This window comes from Prunus mume, linkage group LG6 (genome assembly GCF_029339155.1).
Source record: "Prunus mume cultivar Tortuosa linkage group LG6, ASM2933915v1, whole genome shotgun sequence".
In the NCBI taxonomy this organism is placed as follows: Eukaryota; Viridiplantae; Streptophyta; class Magnoliopsida; order Rosales; family Rosaceae; genus Prunus; species Prunus mume.
Window position 1 is genome coordinate 17,168,641 of NC_142703.1, and position 25,271 is coordinate 17,193,911.

General features: G+C 36.2%; 3 protein-coding genes, 2 non-coding genes and 3 pseudogenes across 10 annotated transcripts; 5 read left to right on the forward strand and 3 right to left on the reverse strand.

Moving 5' to 3' along the window:
• The first annotated feature begins 1,074 nt into the window (after positions 1-1,074).
• LPAT5 (lysophosphatidyl acyltransferase 5) lies at positions 1,075-5,269 on the forward strand. Of its 5 annotated transcripts, XM_016795365.2 has the most exons (5): positions 1,113-1,270; positions 2,297-2,624; positions 2,766-3,120; positions 3,281-3,411; positions 4,663-5,269. In XM_016795365.2, exons 2-5 carry the CDS (start codon positions 2,555-2,557, stop codon positions 5,100-5,102), a joined length of 996 nt encoding a protein of 331 aa, XP_016650851.2. In that variant the 5' UTR covers positions 1,113-1,270; positions 2,297-2,554; the 3' UTR covers positions 5,103-5,269. The 5 variants fall into 5 exon arrangements, with proteins under 5 accessions (XP_008236781.2, XP_016650850.2, XP_016650851.2 ...); XM_008238559.2 differs by having other exon boundaries at positions 1,075-1,270; positions 2,297-3,120; XM_016795364.2 differs by lacking the exon at positions 2,297-2,624 and having other exon boundaries at positions 1,077-1,270.
• Positions 5,270-6,765: 1,496 nt separating this feature from the next.
• LOC107881351 (protein DA1-like) lies at positions 6,766-9,714 on the forward strand. The gene is made up of 7 exons (XM_016794976.2): positions 6,766-6,807; positions 6,983-7,028; positions 7,437-7,556; positions 8,110-8,415; positions 8,605-8,708; positions 8,856-8,914; positions 9,361-9,714. The coding sequence occupies exons 4-7, from the start codon at positions 8,281-8,283 to the stop codon at positions 9,654-9,656; spliced, it is 594 nt and encodes a 197-aa protein (XP_016650462.2). The 5' UTR covers positions 6,766-6,807; positions 6,983-7,028; positions 7,437-7,556; positions 8,110-8,280; the 3' UTR covers positions 9,657-9,714.
• A 309-nt stretch (positions 9,715-10,023) lies between these two features.
• On the forward strand, positions 10,024-10,238 carry LOC148916277 (small nucleolar RNA U3). The gene has a single exon (XR_016128405.1). It is a non-coding gene; the product is annotated as a small nucleolar RNA U3 (small nucleolar RNA).
• On the reverse strand, positions 10,039-12,615 carry LOC103335569 (UPF0496 protein At4g34320-like; annotated as a pseudogene).
• On the forward strand, positions 11,055-11,258 carry LOC148916278 (small nucleolar RNA U3). The gene has a single exon (XR_016128407.1). It is a non-coding gene; the product is annotated as a small nucleolar RNA U3 (small nucleolar RNA).
• Positions 12,616-13,237: 622 nt separating the features above from the next.
• Positions 13,238-16,384, reverse strand: LOC103335546 (UPF0496 protein At4g34320-like). 2 transcript variants are annotated; one of them, XM_016795127.2, is made up of 2 exons: positions 16,317-16,384; positions 13,238-14,645 (listed from the first exon to the last, which is right to left on the reverse strand). In XM_016795127.2, exon 2 carries the CDS (start codon positions 14,628-14,630, stop codon positions 13,503-13,505), a length of 1,128 nt encoding a protein of 375 aa, XP_016650613.1. In that variant the 5' UTR covers positions 14,631-14,645; positions 16,317-16,384; the 3' UTR covers positions 13,238-13,502. The 2 variants fall into 2 exon arrangements, with proteins under 2 accessions (XP_016650613.1, XP_008236784.1); XM_008238562.2 differs by lacking the exon at positions 16,317-16,384 and adding an exon at positions 15,049-15,535.
• Positions 16,385-20,321: 3,937 nt separating this feature from the next.
• On the forward strand, positions 20,322-20,639 carry LOC103335570 (putative lipid-transfer protein DIR1 pseudogene; annotated as a pseudogene).
• A 922-nt stretch (positions 20,640-21,561) lies between these two features.
• On the reverse strand, positions 21,562-23,441 carry LOC103335571 (TMV resistance protein N-like; annotated as a pseudogene).
• Positions 23,442-25,271: the final 1,830 nt, after the last annotated feature.

Sequence of the window (25,271 nt, forward strand, 5' to 3'; positions counted from 1 at the left end):
CCCGATTCCCCTATCCGGGATTGACACCAAGATAACCTCCATCATGTGTCATCCTGTACCATGCCCACCCCTACGCTCTTTGACAAGTGATAAGGTGAGTATACAAGTGTCCATAAATTAGCTAGGAGACAGGAAAGGTACAGAGAAATCGGGGCCAGAGGATCTGAACTCGACAGCCCGATGCCCGTGGCAGATTCCGTAATTTAAGATTACGCGCCTCTTTTCCTATCCCCTTCGACACTCACAATCTCAACTAATCTCCTCCCTCGCGTAGCTCCTACAGGATGTCTACGAAACCGTAGTCCAAGAGCTGTTGTTGCCTACCACAACCAGGTACAACAATTCTCTAGTCTCAGATTTTTACATTATGTTATGTTATGTTATAGAGCGACGTTTAGTCGCCGAGAAACTCCTAGAAAGTTTTAAATAGTCTCGGAAAACTGCTCAATCTCATTTCCTAGTAACTCTGAAATGCTAAGCTGTCTGCTGCACTTGTGGTTTTTCATCTCACTTTATTTTGGAAATCTAATCGACACTAAAAATGATATGCATTGGATTTTCCTCGGTTTTCTCTGCAACCAAACGAGTTACGGTACGGTAGTTTTGGCGAAACTCCCGTTTTCATTTCTGTTTGAGAAGAGTCATAACAGATTTGGAAGAAGATGTCAGTTTCGGATCTATTGATTTTTGTTTTTGAGGTTTTGAAGTCATGCTTATGCTCAGCGTTGAGCAACTTGAAACTCGAGTGTTAAACGGCTTAGCATGAGCAAATTCTTTGATATATATATATATATATAATCAGGATGAGGAGGCTTCGAGAACCCCAAATCAATTGAAATTCCCTTGGAAACTTATCCCCAAATTATTCCAATTTTAGACTATATATGGTGGGAGACAGAGAGAGATAGGAGGAGGAGGCGGCGGAGGAGGAGGGGAGTCTTGGCTGATTGACCCACTGCTCGAACTCTTCGTTTTATAATATATATATATATATATATATTTTTTATAATATATATACTTAACAGTGTTAAGTTAGAGTTAAAAGTGTCCGGGTGTTAGCTAGGAGACAGGGAGGCTACAGAGAAATTGGGGCCAGAGGATCTGAAATCGGCAGAACGAGGCCCGTGGCAGATTCCGTAATTTAAGAAACTTATGAGCCTCTTTTCCTATCCCCTTCAACACTCACAGTCTCAACTAGTCTCTCCCTCTCGTAGCTCCCACAAGATATCAACGAAACCGGATTCCAGGAGCTGTGGCCTACCGCAACCAGGTACAACAATCACCCCTAGTCTCTGATTTTTACGTTGTTTTATGTTTATAGAGTGCCGTTTGGTTGCCTAGAAACTCCGAGAAAGTTTTAAATAGTCTCGGAAAACTGCTCGATCTCATTTCCTAGTTGCTCTGAAACGCTAAGCTGTCTGCGCTTGTGGTTTTTCATCTATCACTTCATTTTGGAAATCTAATCAACAGCGAAATGATATTCATTGGATTTTCCTCGGTTTTCTCTGCAACCAAACGAGTTACGGTACGGTAGTTTTGGCGAAACTCTCATTTTCATTTCTGTTTGAGAAGAGTCAGAACAGATTTGGTAGAAGAAGTCAGTTTTGGATCTATTGATTTTTGTTTATGAGGTTTTGAAGTCATGCTTATCCTCAGCGTTGAGTTTCACTTGATTTTTGGCATAGATTAAGGTTTGAGTTACTTGGAAAGTAATTAGATCAACAAATTAGATTCGTATGATGAATGATGAGCTCTGCTCACTCACTTGGAAGCAATGATTTTCTATCTGAGTTAATTAATTTTTCTCTTATGACCTGATCCGGATTATAATCTAGCAAATAGCAGAACTAATGAGAAAAACATCAGAGGTATGCAGTTGTCCTTAGTTTTATCTTTATGTCTACATGAGTGGTTGAACTGCAAATAGAAGTTTGCCCCGAAAGTTAAACTGTGAATAGCCTACCCGCTTTCAAGACCTGGCTCGACAGTTTCACCCTATTTTCCGAGACATGCTTTATTCCAATCATGGATGCTTTATGCAGGAATTAGCTATTTGTTCAGCTTTTACCTGGTAGTGAAATATCGATTTTACCAATTATAACTGTTGCGCTATCTTGTAAACTGTCTTTTCCTCTCTGCTATTATATGCAATTGAATTTCTGAGGGTACTTTTTTTTTCCCTGCCAACTGTTACCTTTGCATACTGCATTTAACAATGTTTCATCCCTCACTACACTAATTTTTTGTTCCATGAAACATGACATTGCTGAGTACCTTCCTGACTTTCCTTGTGCAGCCTATCTGAAGGTAGTTGCTAATGGTCAGCGTGGCTACTAGATTCTGTAGGAGTCATTTCTTGAAGCCAAGAACATAATGCCTTCAATATTCTTCTAGGAGCCTAGGAGCTTCTTCTCATCCGCTTAATTTATTGCAATAGTGACCTTTTGGGGTTGGGACCTCATCATCCTATTAGGATCACTGTAAGTGGGTACATAAGGGAAGTAGTGCAACTCTCATTTAAGAGTTGTGATTGGATTTGACTGTTTGAGTACACATGGAAGTTCAAAAACCTTCGACTGATGCAATGAAGCACCTTCCTTTAACTCCACTTAGAGCAATTAGAGGTGTTGTGTGCTTACTTGTACTTGTTTCGACTGCATTTATGATGTTAGTGTATTTTGGCTTTTTGGGTGCTGTTATAATTAGACTTTTCAGCATACATTACAGTAGAAGAGTAACATCCTTCTTCTTTGGTGCTTGGTTAGCTTTGTGGCCTTTTCTTTTTGAAAAGATAAACAAGACAAAAGTTATATTTTCTGGAGAAACTGTTCCTGATGGTGAACGCATTTTACTTATTTCAAACCATAGAACTGAGGTTGACTGGATGTACTTGTGGGACTTGGCATTGCGAAAGGGACGCCAGGGATACATAAAGTATATCCTTAAAAGCAGTTTAATGAAACTGCCTTTATTTGGTTGGTCATTTCACATATTGGAGTTCATCTCCGTGGAGAGGAAGTGGGAGGTCGATGAATTAAACATGCGCCGAATGCTTTCAAGTCTGAAGGATCCCCAAGATTCCCTCTGGCTTGCACTTTTCCCAGAAGGAACAGATTTCACGTAATTTCTTGAACTGTTGTTGCTTTCAATTTTTATTGTAGAGTTGGTATAATCTAAGGGTATGCAATATCACATTCATTTTGTATATATTGGTTCTCGTCCAACACTTTTTATCCTAATAATGTATTGAATCATTTCTTCCCCCGACTATTTTATGCAGTGAGCAGAAGAGCATACGTAGTCAGAAATATGCTGCTGAAAATGGCTTACCAGTTCTAAAGCATGTCTTGCTTCCAAAAACAAAGGGTTTCAGTGCCTGTTTAGAAGAATTGAGGGGATCTTTGGATGCAGGTTGCCTTATTTACCTGTTATTTTGGAGGTTTACTCTTTATTTGAATGAGTTCCGCTTTTTTCCTTACAATTTGAAATGCAAAACATCCTTTCTTGCATGGTGACTGAATTGTCTTGAATTGGCTCTACCTTTGCAAACTGGCTGATCTTCATCTAACGATATTAATTATTTGACTTATGGGCAATAGTTCCCAATGAGGATTTTTTTAATTTTTTGAAATATCAAAGTTTTTGGTTCAGTTTTATCCGACTTATAACCTGCCTCTGTTTCTGAATTTATTTAAATTTTTTTTTCTGGTTTCCGTTCCTAATGTATTCAAAGAATAAGCCTTCGACTTTCAGGATGAAACCAAACCTTGCATTGCTTGCATAAGCTTGTAGGCTCAAATGGATTTTGACTATTTGTAGAAATTCTGAACATGCCACTTCAAATGTCAGTACTTCATTATTCATTTAGGGCCTTTCTTTCTTATTAATGTAAAGACCTAAGCAAGGTTTTAAAAATATTTTGTTGTCGGTCTGTGCAGAGAAAGAATTCTGAAACTCTTACCAGTGCTGTAGAATATCTGAACGATGCCTGTTGATTACAATTTGTTGGATTTATTAACAAGAATTTGATAATATATGGACTAGCTTGTCTTCTTTCCAAATGAGTTCAACTTTTAGCTTTGAATGTTTCTTCGTATAGGGGCCTTATACAAATCCAATCTGTTTGTAGGAAGATTATTTGTATAAATTGTGACACCACCACACATTCTTATTGTTAGCACTTGTTTCAAGGTGATAACTTTGTTGGATTAGATAGAGTTGAGTGTCCTTATTGTGCTACAGCAGCCAATGTATCTAACTTGTCCCTTTTACTTTTTCCATCACGTTTACTTCTGATCAAATTTATTGAATATTGTGCTCATCTTTTGCAATGATTTCATAGTTTTGTGTTTAAATATATTTGTAATTGAAATAGGGAGCAACATCTGTGCTTGGAATGCTTGAGTTGCTGGATTTGCTGCTTCATTGCTCTGTGTTTGCCTTTGATTACTCAAAAATTTATATGTCAACCATTTTGGTTTCCCTTTCATTTTGTTTATTTATGGTCAAGTAAGAAGTAGTTTAACATATTCACTTGAAAATGAAAGGTTATAGGACCATATAGTATTGAGGTTGTTTGATATTCTAACCACGTCTTTCAGATGATTGTGTTATTTTTTACTCGTCAGCTTACAGTGTATTTGGTCTTTCTGTTGACTTCAGTTTATGATGTGACTATTGGCTACAAGCCTAGCTGCCCAACTTTCTTTGACAATGCCTCTGGTGTGAACCCTTCTGAAGTTCATATGCATGTCCAGCGTATCCCCCTAGACAATATTCCAACATCTGAAGACGAGGTTACAACTTGGTTAATGAACAGATTTCATCTCAAGGACCAGTTGCTTTCCGATTTTGATTCTGAAGGCCATTTTCCCGACGAAGGATCAGAAGGTGACCTTTCTACTCTGAGGTGCCTTGTAAATCTTGTAGCAGTAATTGTCTTGACCGGAACATGCGCTTACTTAACCATTTTCTCGTCCATCTGGTTTAAAATATATGTATCTTCGGTATGTGCGTATCTCACGGCCGCAACCATTTTCAATATTCGACCGTTGCCACTTGTTAGCCTTGTTAAAGTTTTGTTTAAGTGCAAATCATCTTAGTACTCAGGGAGTGTCAACAGGTTCTAGGTTTGAGCTTTAATGATTGTAATTCTTAAGTGGGTCTCAATCCCATACGTACACAACAAAAATTTCATAATTGAGGAGAGTCTATGATACAGATGATTCTACAGTTTTAGAATGCCAGAAGTAATTTCCTTCACTTTTCATACTGGATGCATTACCATTAAATTCCTCCACGGTGACGCTCCGATTCGATTCAAAAATTGTATATAAAAGGGTGATTTACTCTGCAAAGTATATTGTCCCATTATAAATTAGAATCATGAAATTATGAAGGATTATAGCTTTTGAAAACAGAACAAAAAGGAAATTAATTAAATGTCCACGCTCTTGGCTTAATGAGTGGCAAATTTCTATTTTAAATAAGTAGCACGCGAAGCTGAAAGTGTGAATATTTGTGCATGATTGGGAATTTTGCCTCTTTATGACGTGGATTTTCACTATTTGTTTTCTTAACTCTTCATGAATAATTCAACATGCTTATTTTCCCAAATCTGACCTGCATATACATATACGCCTTATCAACTATCTATGTGTCTAATGATATTTCCTTTTCTAATATAGAAAGAGGTCTGAAGTTCGAATCACATCTCCTACATTGATTTTTTAGAAAAAACTACGTGTACGCCTCTGCATGAGTATTCTATAAATTTCTTTTCCTTTACTTCCTTCTCATGATTTTATATTTTTTTATGTGTCTCCATTAACATTTTATATTGGAGAAAATACAGGATACAATGTCTCAACATGAAATTGATGATATAGAGCGCGCCATGCGGCTCTCTCTTGTGGATCTATGTGGAAAAGGGAAAAAGGAAAACGGTGAGTCTGCCTAATATCCCTTACCCGACAAACAAATTTTTCCCTGAAGCAACGATTAACAGTTGATGTTTTTCAATTGATCAATTGGTATACAAAATAGGTTACCTCTATGTGGGGCTTTTGGCTGAAATGATTAAATATTTTAACCTCTATGATCTGGCTAGCATTTTACCCATTTTTTTCACCCCATTTTCATGGTAAAAGTTTGATGCTTGCCCTCCCTCCTTTGAATAATTGTAGTAAAATAATTTAAGTCTTTTACAAGGCCAACATGGTTTAGTCCAATGAAAAATGATTTTGATTTACAAATTAGTGGTCTCAGGGTCAAACTCCCTTGACATCGTAATTATTTGTGTGTGAGAAACCCCCCCTCTTCCGTAGTTTAGACCATCGTTTATATATATTAAAAAAAAAAGGTCTTTAAAAAGTTGAATTGGATTGGTTTTGAGCTCAGCTCCTGCACCAAACCTACCGAGTTGGTTCAAGAAAGAAAAATTTTGAGTCCAAAACCAGATATTTAAGTTCAAAAGTTGGCTCAACCCAAATTTGAGTCAAGCTAATGATCCAAATTATTTAAGCCAACAAAAAGACTTTAACCAAAACAACAAGAAAAAATAATAATAATATAGAGAAAAGGGATATTTTAATGTTTGTATGATTTTAGTGAAACACTTCTGAAGTTGTTAGTAGTTAAATATAAAACTTACAAATGTATTATTATTATTTTTTATACAAATTTATAAATAAACAGGGCAATGAAACACACCCAAAATTCTCAACTTTTTGGGTGTGTTTACGATGAGGACACGATGACCCTTGCTGAAGCTATTAAGGCAAGCCTTAGATCTCCAGGAGCCAGCAGGTAAATGCAGCCATGAAACTGGAGATGTTAATTACTCACAAACCCATCTTATTTGTATATTACAAATTCTAAACCGTCCTTAATTTTCCTTAATTTAAAATAGACTCTTAGACTTGAATGAAGAGAGCTTTAGATCTTCACATAAGATTGACATATTTTCTTTATCTTGTTCCAGCTCTAGTCGTCAGAAGCAAAGGGTTTGTGACGTTTGTGATGCAATAGTAAGTAACTAAAATGACCCTTTTCTTAAAATATTAAAGCGGAATTAATCCATGAAACGATAATCTTCTCTTGTCACACTGAATCTCAGCCATAAAATTGGACAAAATCAACTTGATCAATGGTCCATATTCATACTCTAATTGCATAAACATCTTATGTTGTCTGACAAAAAAAACAATTAAAATAGCCGTTACGTGTAATTTTAATTTATCAGTTATATGATTTATAGCTGAAAGTTGAATTGGGAATCCATAAATTGAGAAGAGGATTAAATCTTATTACATTTAATTAATAATCCAGGCTGAATTAACATGCAAATGAATTTGAGAAATGTAAACCATTTTTACATTTAATTACCTTAATTAGCGATTGTTCTATGTGTTTCATCTAAAAGATAGTTTCAACAGATCAAGAGCACTCATCCACCTGATCAAATTCCGGTATGCTCTGAAATATGGAACCAAAAAGTTTGTCCTACTCATCTACGAGACGGGACTCCGGAATGCTGTAGCTGCAGGAGACTCAAGGTTTGCCAAATTATTACCTTTTATTCTAAATGCAAGTTAAGAGACTAATTAATATAAGTTTTGGTGGCATAAACCAAATCAAAGATTCCATAATACCAACGTTTTCAATTTAAAATGTTGATTATATGACCAAAACTTCATAGACTTTTAACATCTTTTTCTCAATATTTAGAAATATACTCACTTGAGGCTTCTCAAGTACCGCTCGAGCCCTCTGAGAAGACCCTCTCAAACAGTAATCGAGGCCCTTCGAAAGTATGAAAAAAAAAAAGGGCTGAAAATCTTTATCAAGTCCAAATTTGACTACTATTTAAAATTTTCTATCATTTTTTGTAAGTAGAATTCTCAATTTAATGTGAGAATAAGCCAACAAAAATACCAAATATTCTCGATTTAATGTGAGAGTAAACTACTCAATCTAAAGGAAAAAAATATTTTTGATAAGTCTTTACATTGTGAACCCACTTTTTGACAAAAATTCAATTATACCCTTATTAAATTAATTTTAAAAAAATCATATTGGATAAGAAATTAATTCATTTGTTTAGTGCAGACAAAATATGTAACATATATAAACCTTGGTGATGGTCGGCTTATTTGCGATGAATGCTATTCCACGGCAATCTTTACTACCCAACAATGTGAACCTCTTGTGGATATATGCCTTGAATTTTTCAACCATGGACTGCAAATTCAAATTGGCAAGCACGACTTTCATGTTTCCATGGTGGATGAATTTGAGATGGCAAGACTTTCTGGGAGAGGAGGAGCTGGTTTGCAAACCCTAATTGACCACCCTCCTCATCCAGATTCCCTCGTTTTTGGGAAAACTATGAGCTATGGACCTCCTCTCATCAGCGTAAGAAATTTTATCACCACATTTTATTTTTATTTTGGCTTTCTTGTATAAACAATAGTCTAAATTAATGGGGAAGGATACCCGAACTTGGTTGCAAAGGGACAGACTTAATATCCTAACCAACTGACCTAACCACGCTTGCTTTTTTGTTTTGTCACAAAAATATAAAAGAAACCTATATATGTGCAGGTCACAAGGTTTTCAAGGAGAGGGAATAACATTATAACAGCCAAACAGCAGCATCTTACCTATGGCAGCCCTTTAAGAATAGCAATTGCGTTCGGTTTGCCTAAGTACTTCTCAACCTTCCTTCCTTTCTTAATTGCGACTGTTAATGAATTACAAAAATCCTTATTTTCACCTCAAGTTTCTTGTGCGTTTCATTAAACTTCTATAAACTCGAATTTTGTTTACAAGTTTGAACTCAAATCAACATGCAGGGTTATGACCGGCGCAATCTTGGCTCATGAGATGATGCATGCATGGTTTCGACTAAGAGGTGATTATCTCAACAAGTATTTAATTATAGTAAGAACGATAAAGTCGGTTAGTTAAACAATATACGTTTGGTCCTTTTACACTTGTTTTATCATATGCACTTTACTTTGACAAATTTTAATAAGATGAGACTGTTACACTGTCATGTGTTGTTGCTAATTTATGTATTATAATACGAGTGGATAACATTGTTCTATATATTGGACTTTAGAGTATAGTATTAATATAGATACAAGTGTATAATGGTAACGCCATATGACGGCGCGACCATGACATCGAAGACTTTGTAATACAAATCCAAAAGTTATCCTAAACCCTAAATCATATATGAGGAATTAATATTCTTGGTTTTTTTTTAAATATATATATATATATATATTAAAAGACTCGAATTAAAAACCAAGCAATATAACTGGGTTTTTTTCCTTGCCATGTCTTTGTAAATAGGTATTAGAACAGGCCAACTGGAACTAAAAGTGGAAGAAGGAATGTGCCAAGTGATAGGTCGAAAATGGTTGGAGTGGTTGGAGAGTTTGGAGGCCCAGGATCGCAAGACCTCATCAGCGATTACAGAGCATGCTCAGTTTCAGAGAAACCTAATTGAAACGTACAAGTATGTGGTGGATATGCATTCCTCTTACGAGTATGGCCATGGATTTCGAGAGGCTAAATGGGCAGTTGAAAAATATAAACTTCACGGAACAATCGATCATATTTTAACCTATAGAAAACTTCCAGGATAACGATGGCTTTGCTGTATGAATGTACGCATTAATAAAGTTATGGAAAGAGGTTTTTGAACATTCATCAAAATGTAAATATTTTTTCTTTCTTACGTTTTTTTTTTTTGGGATCAAAGCACTTCAATTTCATTCAACCTCAAAAATAGAGGAACAAAACATACAACTGAAAAAACACAAACAAAACTCCCAAATAACCTCAAACTAGAGTGGACCAGGTAGACCATCCGAATTGAGAACATGCATGAGAGCTAGTGGAGCCCTGTTGGGCCAGCATCGCGCTATTTTTTTTTTATTGCTCGCGTTTGTCCCACATCGACAATTTAGAGAACAACCAAGCGCTTTATATAGCTTCAGCGCGCTAGAGGTCACGACCTTACTTGGACAGGATCTGTTCTATAGTAATCGTACCTCTGTATCCTTGATTTCTAAGGAGACAGGAATCCCAACCTGGTGGATGAATCATGACCGTGTGATCAGAGCGTGATTAACAATCTGGTGGTCCTTGTGATCACCACGACCGTAGAGGATCGTTCTCAGTCAGTCTTCTCTGTCTGGGATGGTCACACGGTTGTCTGACAGGTTCCTTTTTTTTTTTCTTTTTTTAATAATCACGGCAGAAACACAGGTCTTGCTCTTCGAATATCACGGCTGCAGGTATCAGCTTGAGCTCCCAAATCCTCTACATTCTTCATAAACGCTACCAACTTTTTAATCTCCCCTAGTGCAACCTTCACTTTCTTCCTCAATTGCAAAGCTAGCACTGTGCAAGAGGGACTCAATGTCAACATAAGTACCTACGTGCATCATAATCACTTCCTTTTGGACTTTCACATAATTTTCATAGTTTTTCAACAGTCAATCCACTTCCCCATTGAGGCTACAGGGATAGAGCTAGCAGCAGCCGGAGCAGCTGCAACAGGTGGACCTGCCGTGGCTGCTGCAACAGCTGAACAAATCCACACAGAAGCAGATATAGCCACAAATATCATACTAAAGACCTTTCTCCAAGCATGGATGCCTTTGAGCTTCTTATCAAGCTTGTTCTCCGGAAGTTGCCTTCTGAGCTCAATTGATAAGTTCTGTAAATTGGTACCGAGAATGATAGCAGAAGACAATGTTTCAAGGCTCTTCTTGCTCATATGGCCTTCCATAGCTTCAATATAGATCTAAGCCAGAAAAAACAGGACCGTGTGATCAGGCCATGATTAATAATCTATTGTCCTTGGATCTTCCAGTTAGTAGAGGATCGTTCTCAGCCACTTTTCCGGGGCTCAACTATTAAAAAATTGAACAGAAGACCAGAGAGATCAAAGGAACAGAAGTCTCGTTATTAGTCCCACATCGGCATTTTACGAAACTCCGAAGCGCTTCATATGCCCAGAAGACCGCTCAGAGGTCACGACCTTACTTGGACAGGATCTGTTCTATAGTAATCGTACCTCTGTATCCTTGATTTCTAAGGAGACAGGAATCCCAACCTGGTGGATGAATCCCGTGTCATCAGAGCGTGATTAACAATCTGGTGGTCCTCGTGAGACCGTAGAGGATCGTTCTCAGTCAGTCTTCTCTGTCTGGGGTGGTCACACGGTTGTCTGACAGATTAAATGTTGAGGCAACTTCTTTTTAATCTCCTCGATTGCAACCTACACTGCTTCTTCCTCAATGGCAACATAAGTACCTACGTGCATCGAGCTAATCACTTCCTTTTGACCCTTCACAGCATTTTCTTAGTTTTTCCAAAAAGAGTCAATCCACTTCCCCATTGAGGCTACAGGGATAGACTGCGGCCAGAGCAGCTGCAACAGGTGGACCTGCCATGGCTGCTGCAACAGCTGAACAAATCCACACAGCAGCAGTTATGGCCACAAATATCATAGGCTGCTGCATGGATGCTTTTGAGCTTCTTATCTAGCTTGTTCTTCGGAAGTTTCAACTTCTCAAGCATTAGTGTTTGTTGCATGTAAACAGATTGAAAAATTTGGAAGTACTCTTTAGTAAAAGGATCCCCTATTTCCTTGAACTTGTTCAATTCCTCCAAAGTCCTCGAGTATTGATTGCCTCCTATTTCAGTTTCCTTCTCAAATTGTTGAAGAGAAACAAGAATGAACGATTGGCTGGCACGAGAAACATTTCTCCAGTGCAGTACAGGAATCTAAGGTCCGCAAGCTGTTTTCTAAGTACTTTTCAACAAGCTCAAACAATTCCAGATTTTTTTCATATGTCTTTCTTGCATTCCAAGACAAGTTTTCCCAACCTCTTGATTCATCTCCAATAGACATTTTATGGCTTCCTTCAAGGAACCAAGTGAGGGAGCTTCAACCTCCTGCAGTTGCTATGATGACTTGATTGGTATCAAAGGAATGCAAGCCTGCATCAATCTTGAAAGCTGCCTCACCTGAGCTCAATTGATCAGTTGTGTCTTGTAAATTGGTACCGAGATTGATAGCAGAAGATGTTTCAGGGCTCTTCTTGCTCATATGGCCTTCCATAGCTTCAATATAGATCTAAGCCATCAAAACCAGCAAAAACAGGACCGTGTGATCAGGGCATGATCAACAATCTAATGGTCCTTGGATCATCCAATTAGTAGAGGATAGTTCTCAGCCACTCTTCTCTTGCTGGGATGATCACACGGTTGTCTGACAGGTTCCCCTCTTTTATTTTCAATTTTGTTCTAGATTATTACATCATATGTTCAGAAGTCAGGAATCTGCAATTCCAAAATATATGCACTTCACATGTGCAAGTTTCTCATGTGTTCACTAATGGTTTTCTGGTAAACTTATTTCTGAATTACAGATTAATTATAATTATTGGCTGAGGTTAAGTAGTCACCATCATGATTTGGACATGAGAATTCTTTATAGCAGGGATTGTTGTTAAACTGATTTCTTACTTACAGATTATAAATATTTGCTGAAGTAAGAGTAGTTAACTATCAATTAAGATTAGGACAAGAGAATTCTATAGAGCACTCATTGTGGTTATATGTATAGAAAAGTATGCAGGGAAAAGAAAATAACATAATAACTTAGTAGCTTAGAGACAATACAAACCCATACAAGTAGCTTAGAGAGGTGAGCATTGGACCGTAAACTCAAACAGATTATATTTGCCTTGAACTTGACCATGTAAAAATACTTAAATTTACCTGATACATGTGATTTGCAAGTTTTTGGGCGGGAATGAATGAGAGGGTTTCCCTCATTACCTGAAAAAGGTCATGGATACAAAAAGAACTACATACAGTTAGTTTAGTTATACAGGCACTTGGAAAACCAACCATAAAAGGAGAAAGCATAAATTGACTGCTCACGTGACTCAGAAAAGCCCCATATTGGAACTTGGAAGTTTCAAGTCTCAACTTGTAACAATTGAGCATGATTTAAGCAGAAGAAAGATGGCTACATGAGCAATCAACATGAAAAGAGACCTCTGAGTGGCAATTTCTTCTAATCTTCCAGGCACCACATTCTGAAATACATGAGGTCATTCTGGTATGGAAGTTTATGGAACAATAGACCAGACAAACTCCAATGGTTGTTTGGAACAAAAGACCAGACCAGACAAACTTCACCAGATCAAGTAAATAATGATTAAATTGAAGAGAAAATCATTATGGGAACTACTTCGAGTCAGATCTTGCCTAAACATTGATAAAGTGTGAAATGCTATATAATCTTACATTATTTCTTTTATATATCAATCCAATCGTCTGGGATTCCAAGGTACAATCTAAGAATGAAAAAAATATGATAATTTAAAAAAAAACAGAAAGTTACACAAATTCGAATGTCATCAAGCATCAAAACAGCAACAGGTTAAATATTGAGGATCATGGGACTTCTAGTTGTTGGAATGTTTTATGATCCTCTGCAGAACCACAGTCCTTGCTCTTCGAATGTCCCGGCTGCAGGTATCAGCTTGAGCTCCCAAATCCTCTACATTCTTCATAAACACTCCCAACTTCTTTTTAATCTCCTCAATTGCAACTGTAACTGCATCCTCCTCAATGGCAAAGCTTGCATTATGCAAGAGGGACTCAATTTCAACTTCCAATCGATCGATAAGAACCCGAATGTTGTCCAAGTCCTTTATGGCAACATAAGTCCCTACTTGCATTGAGCTAATTACTTCCTTTTGACCCCTCAAAGCATTTTCATAGTTTTTCCACAAAGAGTCAATCCACTTCCCCATTGAGCCTACAGGGATAGAACTAGCAGCAGCCAGAGCTGCTGCGACAGGTGGAGCAGCCATGGCTGCTGCCACAACAGAACAAATCAACACAGCAGCAAACGTAGCAACAAATATAATACTCGAAACCTTCCTCCAGGCGTGGATGTATTTGAACTTCTTATCGAGCTTGTTCTTTCTTAGTTGCAACTTCTCAAACATTAGTATTTGTTGCCTGTAAACAGATTGAAAAATTTGGAAGAACTCTTCAGTAAAAGGATCACCTATAGCCTTGAAAGTCTTCAATTCGTCCAAAGTTCTCGTGTATCGACTGCCTCCCATTTCGGTTTCCTCCTCAAACTGTTGGAGAGCAACAAGAATGAGCAATTGGCTATCACGAGCTCGCTTCAAACACTTCTCCAATGCAGTACAAAAATCTAAAGTCTGCAAGCTGTTTTCAAAGTACTCCTCTACAAGCTCAAACAATTCTTGATTTTTCCATATATCTTTCTTGCACTCCAAGATAACTTTCACAACCTCCTGGTTCATCTCCAACAGGCATTCTGTGATTTCCTTCAATGAATCAAATGAGAGAGCTCGAACTTCAACTCCTGCTGCAATTGTGTTGATGACTTGATTGGTTCTGGTTTGGATATTGGTATCAAAGGATTGCAATTCTGCATCAACCTTGCAAGCTGCCTCATATGAGCTTAATTGATCAGTTGTGTATTGTAAATTGGTGTTGAGATTGATAGCAGAGGATGATGTTTCAGAGCTCTTCTTGCTCATATGGCTTCCCATAGCTTCAATTCAGATCTAAACAAGAAAAAACAGAAAAACCCACAAATCAAAGTTCAGAGCTTGGCCAAATTGCTTTCCCTTGTAATTACGATTCTCAAAGACAAGAAATGGGCTTTTTGTCAAGCAGGAGCTAATTTCCAAACAAAGACCATTAATTGCACCCCAAAATGGAATCTTCAATCCCAGATTTGCTGCCAAACTAATTAATGAAGTTGCAGATTTGAACCAAACCCACTTGACCAAAACCAATGAATTCCAACTTTTTATGCAAGAAAATCAACTTCTAAGACTTCACCATCACAAATCATGATGTAAAAGCATCGAAAGCACCAAACTTTATTGCTAAGCTTTTTCCAAACCGACCTAGCTGGCCAGAATGAACAAGAACACCAGAACAAGATAAAGAGAAAGTCCGAACCTTTGAGAGCAAATAGAGAAGAGAAACAAAAAAAAAATCGCTAAAATAGATGATGGGTTTTGACTAAATAAAGGAACTGAAGCAAATCAAGGGGAGAGAGAGAGAGAGAGAGAGATGAGGTGAAATGTGAATGAGGAATGAAGAAAAGTTTAAAGAGAATTAAAAGTTTTAATGGCCAAGAAAATAAGATGGGTTGGGTTTTAGATTTTAGATTTTAGGAATAACTTGCACGCATGAGAGAAATGAGAGAAATGAGTGAAATAGGCATGGAAAACGCGGGAAGCAATGTCCCTTCTCTCTCTCTCTGTGCCTTCCCAAAAACCCTTTAGGCCTTATCTTTCTCCCTGTCTCTGTGTTTTGTGGCTCTCTTCCACAGTTTTAACGCGCAAAGCAACAGTTTCCAAGGTGAAGGAACCACCTTTGATTTTGTTTCGACAAAACAAAACCAATAAATGAAGGAAATTATTAAAAAGGGTGGCAGAGGCTTGATACCAAAGTCTTGTTTTGGTAGTAATAATGGCAAGCAAACGCAGTGCAACACAAGTCAAGTGTTTCAAATGGGAAAACAACCAAAGGTCTTTTACTTTGAAGATTTTGAGACTCTTTGCAGCACTGTTACAGAGGGTAAAAGCTGTTTGAGGGCCTACCCACTTGGTGAAATTACCAAAATACCCTCTCTGTCTCACAACATAGAAGATATCCCCTTCCCCACCAAATTATAATGTCATAATTATCCAATTTTCTTTTTGTGGGTTCTGAATGATTCTGAACATATCAAATATGAGACAAGAATTGTAACCCAAAAGAGAGATAATAATGAAGATAAATAATAAGAGAGCTTCATAAACTTTTCCAAAAATATTTCCGAATCTTATTTGAAATTTATTCATTAAGAAAAGGATTGCAAGATACTACTTTTGACATGATACATGAGTTTTATAATTCTCGAATACCATAGTGTATACTAATTATAAAGAATAAAAGCTTACTTATGTTCTATATAAAATTCGTAGTCCAATGCTTAAAAAATCAGGAATTAGATTGATTAGAGGGAGTAGTTGATCCCATTCTCATTCGTCTCATCATATTCCTACAACTTATGCGATTCACGACTTCATTCATATTTATCAGTTGAGCTAAAAATTAATTTCAATGAGTAGAACTTTTAACCACAAAAGAAATACTAATGTGAGTCCAATGGCTACATAATTCTTATATATATCCTAAATTTCATAGGAATTGTTGTAATGTTTAAGAAATAGAAGTACCTGTTTTTTGTTCTTCAAATTGGTAAGCAATGCAAGCAACTACAATTGGTAGGCAAGAGGACTCCAAACTTGAAGAGAATGTTGGTTTATATTGCTAAATAGTTAGCAGCACTCTCTTATCATCTATTTATATGAATCTGAAACTCAAATAGTAACTTGGGAACCAAAATCAAATGTATCAGGTCATGTTCATCCTGTAATGTATGTAAGAAGCTAGTTAGTTAGAAATTTAACAGATTTTGAAACTAAATGGCAGTTTCGTAATTACTGTTGAAATGAAGGGGTGTTTTGTGTAGTGAGACTCCTTGTACGAGTGGGAAAACAAAAAGAGAGCACCGCGTGCTCCGACCCGCCCGCTTTCCCGTGTGTGGTCAGGGCATGGCTTCAGGAACTGACACGTAAGGCTTAGCAACACGTGTTGCCAAGTTACTGGTTGCCGCCCTTCGGAGATTTCAAAACGATTCCACGCTACGCCATGTGCCTCGTAACTCTCTCCCGCCTCTTTTTGTTTTTTTTCTTGTGATTTTTGCTTTTTGTTTTGAAAAACTTGTGTTGTGTTGCTTTTCTTAGCAGAGAATTATTCAAACTCTCCTCATCTTCTCTCACTTGGCGTTCACACCCATTTTCCAGGACACACTACTGTAAAATTACAAGTTAAATAAATGAAATTTTGCTTTCATTTTTGGTTCGATTAGATTTTCTTTTTTAAAATAAAATAAATTCTCAAACTCTAAATTTAAATCCCTTTTTTTTATATACTAACGATATTCTACTTTAACCTAATCTAAACTACGAGAAGAGGAATCCGAACTCTAATGCAGAGTAGGAAGCACATCCACTCTAACCAAAAATTCAAGTAAAAGATCTAATATTTTTACTTCAAAAGACAAAATGGCTTGAGTTTTAGTGGGATGATTGGCTTCTTTTTTATGGGGTCAAATAAAGTGCTAAACCAATACCAATTGATAACTTCTGTAGAAGTTTACAAACTCTAACACAAGTTTTATTAGGAAATAACAAAAAAAAGTGGTAGAGCCTCCTACACTTAAGTTCAGTTAAAATTTTTATTTTATTTTTTATTTAAAAAGGAATTTATATTGGTAAAATTTTGCTCTTATAATTCTTCCTAGAAGATAGAAGATTGAGAGTTGATATTAATCAGCCCAAGGTTGGTTGGCCATGCTGTAATACGGCAAATACGTGGTCAGGTTTTGTCCACATCAAAATGGGAACCCACATAATGGTAATGTGAACAATATGACCGACTATCTTGCTTTTGAGGTACAAATCTTCTCTAGAATCTATGTATACTTATATCTTCTTTCTTTTTCTTTTAAGTAAAACGGCAATGACAAGCAATAAGTAACGAATTCATCTACATATAAAGATTTGATTCTCGAACTAAGAGCATCCACAATGGGTTCTTCTCTAAATCATTTCCTTAAACAAATTTTAGGAAGGATTTGAAAAAATACAACTTCAACCATACTCTCTATTCACCTTCTAAAATAGGGAGACCTTTAAGAGTATCTCCAACCGATGTGTCAAACGTGCCACATAGACATTTAACAGCTATAACTAACATCTCATATCACTCCAACTGATGTGTCAAAGCTGATGTAGAATGAAGGTTGGAGGTTGAGATGTTATTTTTGACATCCCAAAAGCAAGATGTCAAATGAATATTTTATTATTTTTTTTCTTTTCTTTTTAACTAAAAATGAATCAACACTAAAATGTAATAAAATAATAATTTAATTTGACTTATCGGGTGGAGTGTAAAGCTGTGTAAGATGTCAAATTGCCACATCAGCCATCAAATTTAAATTTGATGTTTGGTATTTGACATCTCCCTTGGAAATATTTTAAGAGCTCCTAAATCTGAGGAAAGAGAATGACTCATAGTGGCTTCTTATAATTCAATACTACTTTATTTAATGAATATTTCAAACCTTTAATTAATGTTTATTATTTTTATATTATTATTTTAATAGAGATAGACCAATTAAAAAAGAGTTATAGCATTTATGACTCCCTAAACTAGAGAGCATGATCAGAGTTTAAATTTTATAAAGAGCTCTAAAATAACTTTTATATATTTTTAGCTAAAATTTATCTAAAAAATAAAGAGCATGATTGTAGATGCTCTAACCAAATAATCTATCTTTTTCGCACTATCAGCAATGAGTAGCAATAAGTAGCGTACCTTGTTTTCTTCATTTTGAGAGTAGAGAATGTCTAATATGTCATAATTTATTTCTCAAACTTGATTGATCATTATTAATGCTTTATTAAATATATAGCACCCACCATAAAATCACTCAAGTGTCTTGTGCTGTGGCTTAAACTAATAATAATTACTCGTTTCCGTTGATTGTGGATTGCAGATTGTGTCATTAGTGGCAAGTCATGTTGTGCTATAAAAGTGTGATGTGATGATCTTGGCCTTTCTCAAGGAATGGGCGGCGGATTGGTCAGTATCGATTTGTACAGCAGGTCCCCCAATTTTAAGGCCCAGAATGAAGTTGTGCAACTGAGGATAAAAAAACTTTCCAATTTAGATCACAAAGATTAACAAATTAACGACAAAAATTACTTAAGTCTAGCAAACCATGGATGATTTATTTATTTATTTATAGATTCATAGATAGATATATATTCTTAATTACTCGTTTGAGACTGCATTTTTTTAAGAATCACTTTTGCTCATAAGCTCTTCTAGCAAAAGTATTTTTATTATAAAATTGATTTGGCAATAGTTGTCAATGCGTTGAGTGATGATAATCAACCCAAATTTTCACCGAATTTATTTGTTATGATCCAATTTGTAAAAATACGACAAAGCAATAATTTATATTTCATACCAAATCAAACCATTAGTCCGATAAAACGATTGTTTTTTTTTTTCGGACACTTGTTTTCCTTCAATGTTAGGTTTTTTGGGCACAAATGTCATCTATAAATACTAGCTACTTTTTGTCTATCTAGTCGTGTTAATTAATGACTTTTCAACCTAGTTCCCCATCAAGTATGAACGAATCAAAATGAAAGTGACAGTGAGAAATGGATATGAAGGGTCACATGTCACTTATACAATACAAGTTGTACATTCCTTTAAACTATAACGTAGGAAACAATTGATTGATTTGGATAATGGTTGCTTCCCACAAAACACCAATCTCTTGTCACCACCAATGTGCCTCCGTGATTTTACAGCCCACAGTAACGCCAAATACGCCAAGTCTCTGTCACGAGAGTTCTAATTAACAATATGCCCCATTCACATTTCCCATGTATTCCAAAAATAGCGAAACATAATGAAATATGATCACTAATTATATTTTCTTTATTGGTATAAACTTAAGTCCAAAATGATTTCAGTTTTATATTTAATGTTTTGTTTTAAGATGCATGTGACAAAGATAATTAAACTAAAGTATGAAATGATGATGTATTGTCAGATTGGTAATGTTTTTCTTGTTAGACTTAGGACCCGTTTGAGCCTGCTTTTTTAGAAAGCACTTATGTTCAAGCGCTTTTAATAAAAGTGTTTTTGTTATAAAGTTGTTGAAAATTTCATAGAAAATTGAAGTGCTTCTAAAAAAGCACTTGAGAGTGCTTCCTAAAGAAGCACATGTCCGACGCTTCTCAGGAAAGCGACTTACATGGCTACAAAAGCACTTCTAAACTTTTTGCAAACACCGTCAGACACGCTTTCAGTTGTTAGAAAGTACTTTTAGCCCTTCCAGAAACACTCCCGAACGAGCCCTTATATTGTCACAAATATTTATTTTGACAAATTGTAAATCTAGGGCCGCACATTCTTACAAGAACCAACCTAGTCAATGGTCCGGATTTACAAATGTAATTATCTTATGTTGCAAGAGTAAGGCCATGGCCACAAGGGGGCAAGAGTAAGACAAGCCACCAACCTCTACGTTCGCTTGCTATATAAGGCCATGGCCACAAACCATCTTTCGCACACCAAGAAACTAAAGAGTAGACATGGCAGCATACAAAAAGCTTGTGGCTATTGTGGCGTTGTTTTTGGCACTGGCCATTGGGTCTGAGGCCAATGAGCAGGTCCAGATAACTTTTTGCCGTCTGACAAAAGAGGGTTTGAATGCATGTGCTCCATCAGTGAGCAGCCTAAACCCTCTGCCTCCCTCAGCTCTGTGTTGCTCAGCTCTTTCCATCGCTGACTTCCAGTGCCTTTGCTTCTTCAAGAACTACTCAAACCTTTTGACTTCCTATGGCATCGACCCCAACCTTGCCATGCAGCTTCCTGCCAAATGCAATCTTCGCCAGACAGTCCATTGTTAAGAATATTATTGTGTAAGAACGTAAAAGTGATGCATGGAATATTCATGCATGAAATCGATCTGTTTCAGTTTTTCTGGAACTTGAAGCTTTCTTGGGTTTTTGCGTTTTGCTTTAGTTTGTTGTGGCTAAGGTTGTGCTGTTCTTTTGAGCTATTTGCTGTTTGTTTTGTGTAGCTCGATCTGGTTTTTATTTTTATTTTTAAGGTTATTGTGTAATGTTGATTGTCCTTGTAAAACTATATTTGGTTTTCTCTTCTGTCTTGTTTAGTTCATGTGACTTCATGGGGATGAGGTGATTCAAAATTCAAATTAGTATATCACAAAATGGAGGGATTTATAAATGAGAACCCTCACACCAATTTCTATCATGCATGATCTTTGTCTTTCCTTCAATTGTTGAATTCAATTACTAGTCTTTCCTTGATTAAGAGAACAAATACCACTTAATAGAAGAGAGAGAGAGAGAGAGAGAGAGAGAGAGAGAGAGTAATAAACTAACAGCAACAATCTATGGGGTAGGAAGCTAATAATAAAATTATTATCACCAAATAATTAAGCAATATAATTTAGTAGAAGGTATTGTTATAACCGTGCTGTTTCATAACGCAACATTTTGATTTCCTTATTCACAAGGATTGAGGTACTTAAATACAAGTTAAACAAACAAATACCAAAGCAATATTCGATGCTTGTGCTTATGACTGTATGACTTTGGATCATCACCAAATTTTATTTCTCCATGCTGCAGCTAGCAAAAAGGATACAGACAGGTTATTGTATGAATCTTTCATAACTTCCAGTCGGGTACTGCAGGTGTTCACTCTGTTCTTCACGCTCATATGATAAGAGGAGACTGAAGTCAGCACTTCCCAGGACAGATGATGATGGAGTCCACAGTTTTGTATAATTAAAGGTAGAATGTTCTAGATTTTGGGAAGAATTGAAGCAATGAAAGTAGTTGTTCCTGAGACAGGTGAAGCCCGTATTTTGAACTCATTTGGAGAGCCTATTAATGATGTGCAATCCTGGGCACTCAGATGTTGAAGACTTGATGGAAGCTCCTTAGGCATCAATTGAAGCCTACCACAATTGCTCACGTCCAGATGTATAAGCTTCGAGAGTTGAGAGAAGCTTTCAGGTAGCTGAACAAACTTATTACCACGTAAATTTAATATTTCCGAGTATAACCTTGCAAGACCATTAAGAAGTGCTCCCTCTATCAAACTGCAGTCACTTGGGTTTAGATTTTTCAAAGAACTTAAACCTGAGAATAAAGTAGGCATAAAATTAGGCAAGCAATAAATTTATGGGAAACCAAAACGGATCCTGATAGTCATTTCTTGTACATTAAGCTATTATGAAATACAAGACTGCCAAATATAATATATTTACATTTGTTTAAATTTCTTCCAATAAGATAATTTTAAAATGCATAATTGGAAAGCATAGCCCTGCATCTACTTTTAGTTTATAACATATATTTAATAATATAGACATACATAAGATTAATATTAATGATCTTACCTTTTCTCCCTCCCATAGTTGTTCAATGCGGCTCGAATACAAGTTGAGTTCAACAAGCTTATCTGATTCAAAGTCTGATGGCAAAGAATTTAAAGGACACTCATGCCATTCCAGAAATTGTAACTCATTAGAAAGATATTCAATGTTTCCATGAAAGTTCCCATTCCAAATCTTGAGCAATCTTAAATTGTCCATCTTTGAGAAGGCATTCACATTTAAATTCACTTCTTTTTTAACAATCTTAGAGTCTATGTGTGTACTCATTTGACTTCTCACCTTATTATTTTCGAGTACAGGGATGATATCCTTGTAAAGCCACAACCTGCTACGTTCTCCGGGGCTCTCACGACATTCTCGATGAACAATTTCCCAACCCAATTCTCTTGTATCAAATCATGCATCCACAAATTTCTTCCAAATAGAGTTAATAGAGATTTTTCCATGAGAATGTCTATATCAATTTCCGGACGGTAGCCACAACTAGTTTCTAATATTCTTATTACACGATCTTTGTTCTCTCCCTTAAAGAAAGAGGCAATGTCCAAAAAAACTTTTTTTTCTGTTTCTAATGATAATCCATCAAAACTCACTTTAAGGACATCAATGATTTTTTTCTCAGGGGATTTTCTTTTAGTCTATTTAATGCACTTGACCATGCGTTTTGTGGCCTATTACAAAGGAATGAGCCCAAAACTTTAATAGCTAATGGAAGGCCCTTAGCATATGCTAAAAAGTCCTTGGATAGCTTGAGAAAACTTTCTTCAACATGATGTTTTGAAAGGATTTCCAACCAAAGAGCTGAAGAGCTTCATCATTAGTTAACAGCTTAACCTGATATATTTTGTCTGCATATCTGCGTAGCACATGTTCATCCGTTGATGTTATGATGATTCTACTCCCTGGACCAAACCAAGTCCGATCACATAGTGCTTCCACTTGCTTAACCTCATCCACATCATCAACAATAATAAGAGCCTTTTTATTACGTAGTCTATGCCCTATTATGTCTTCCATATCAATATTTTGTATCTTTACATTGCTTTTCAGCAAGTCTGAAAGAAGTTGCTCTTGTAAATGTTCTAGACCTTGCTTTTCAGTTGCCTCTCTAACATTGGCTAGATAGCTGTAACTTCAAACTGAGCACATATTCTTTTAGCAATACTCGTGCAAGAGTTGTCTTGCCAATTCCCTTCATCCCCAAAATCCCTATGATACGAACATCAAGCAACCCTATCTCTAAGAAAGAAAGCAGTTATTCTATACGAGAATCCATCGCAACTAAATCCTTGGATTCACTTAAAATTGTTTGGTTTAATCTAGTGAAACTCATTCCTACAATATCTTCAACAACTTCCGATTCGGGTCTAGCAAAACAGTTATATATATAATGGAAAATAAATACTAAACTATCAAATTAGTATCAAAACTCCAACTCTGGGTCTAATAGGGTTTTTTTATATTATAATTTGGGCTCCTATATTGGGTATAATAGTGAATCTCCCAAATTAAAAATGGATCATAGGTTTTATCTTTTTATTAGAGTTTGAGTATACTAGTATTTAATTACGAAGAGCTATTTCTTTCCATGGTTATATAGAACTTTTCTCCTTTAGAGAAATTATAGAATAATACGGTATTACCACGTCAGCATATGATACTCCCATTCAAAATTTGCCATGTGTCATATTTAAAAGAAAATTAAAACTATTTATACAATTGGAGTTTGACTTCCAATTTTACCCTTTGGAATTAAATTAAAAATGAAGAAAATAAAAAATAAAAAATCCTTCAACTGGAGTCCTCCTCCACCCCCAATCTTCGTTTATTTCTCGCTTTTCCTTTTCAGCTTCCTCTGCTTTTCTACAATGAAGGAAACGAACCCACATCTCAAACCTCTCCTCCAGCTAATTATACTACCTGCAATTCCATCTCTACAAACAACATAAATTTCTCCATCGGCCGAGCTCTTTACAAGTCCAAGATCCCCACCAAGGCACCCAACTCTTTGTATGTGCATCCTTTCTCAACTTCCTTCATCTTCTCCCAATCCTTCAGTTTCTCCATGGAGTCGTCTTCCTCGCCTCAAAACCTCATGTTCCAATTTCTTATTACTTTGTATTCTAACCATCACACTCTGAGGATTATCATGAGGGAAAAACTCTACAGAAAAGCAAACTGAAGTAAAAACCCTAAGAAGTTCTTTTGGGATGTGAATTTAAAACTAACTATAAAATAAAGTGGTAGCTGATGAGGGAGAGGGAGAGGGAGAGAGAAATGGAGGGTAGACTGTATAAAAGGAAGATGGATTCAATGATACTGTTGAGAAAAAAAAAAAAAGACTTCAATTGGCGGAGATAAGGGAAAGAGACGGTGGAGGAGGCAAGGTAGGGTTACTGCGGAGATTAACTGGAGTATTCTTTTATTTTATTTTATTTCTAATGTTATTTTAAAGGGTAAAATTGGAGGTCAAAGTCCAGCTGTACAAGTATTTTTAATTTTATTTTAAATGGGACACATGGCAAATTTTGAATAGGAGTATCATATGCTGACGTGATAATACCGTATTATTCTATAATTTCTCCTCATAAAGGTCGCTATTAGTAATTAATAATGAATAATATGTTTTCATAAAAACAATAACGAAGACCAAAACATGATCAATACTATGGCCATATATATATGCACACTCCAGATTATTGTTTCTGAAATTCTGGTTGATCATATATCTGGTCGTCGTGTGTAGTATAAAGAATTCCGTGCATGTGTTATTGATGTGTGTGTATGGAAGAGTCTGCAGTTATTTTTCTTTTTCTTTTCTATTTTCAATTGATTTTTTAGAACAAGAAAAAGCAAAAATGCATTCAGGTACAAACAGGAAGAATTACTTAATAGAAGAATAGTTTACGCATCCATCTTTCAAACGCCATCCAGCAAGATTGGCTACAGCAATAAGTGCATCTTTCCAGCTTTGCACCTTCTCTTTCTTGTCTTCGAAGGTTTCTTCATGCTTCAAGAAGGCTTTTCCGAAACATCTTTAGAAACTACGAAATCATGCATTCTTTTTATCTTTTCATATGCAAATCACTCAAATGGAACGAGTCCACCAATC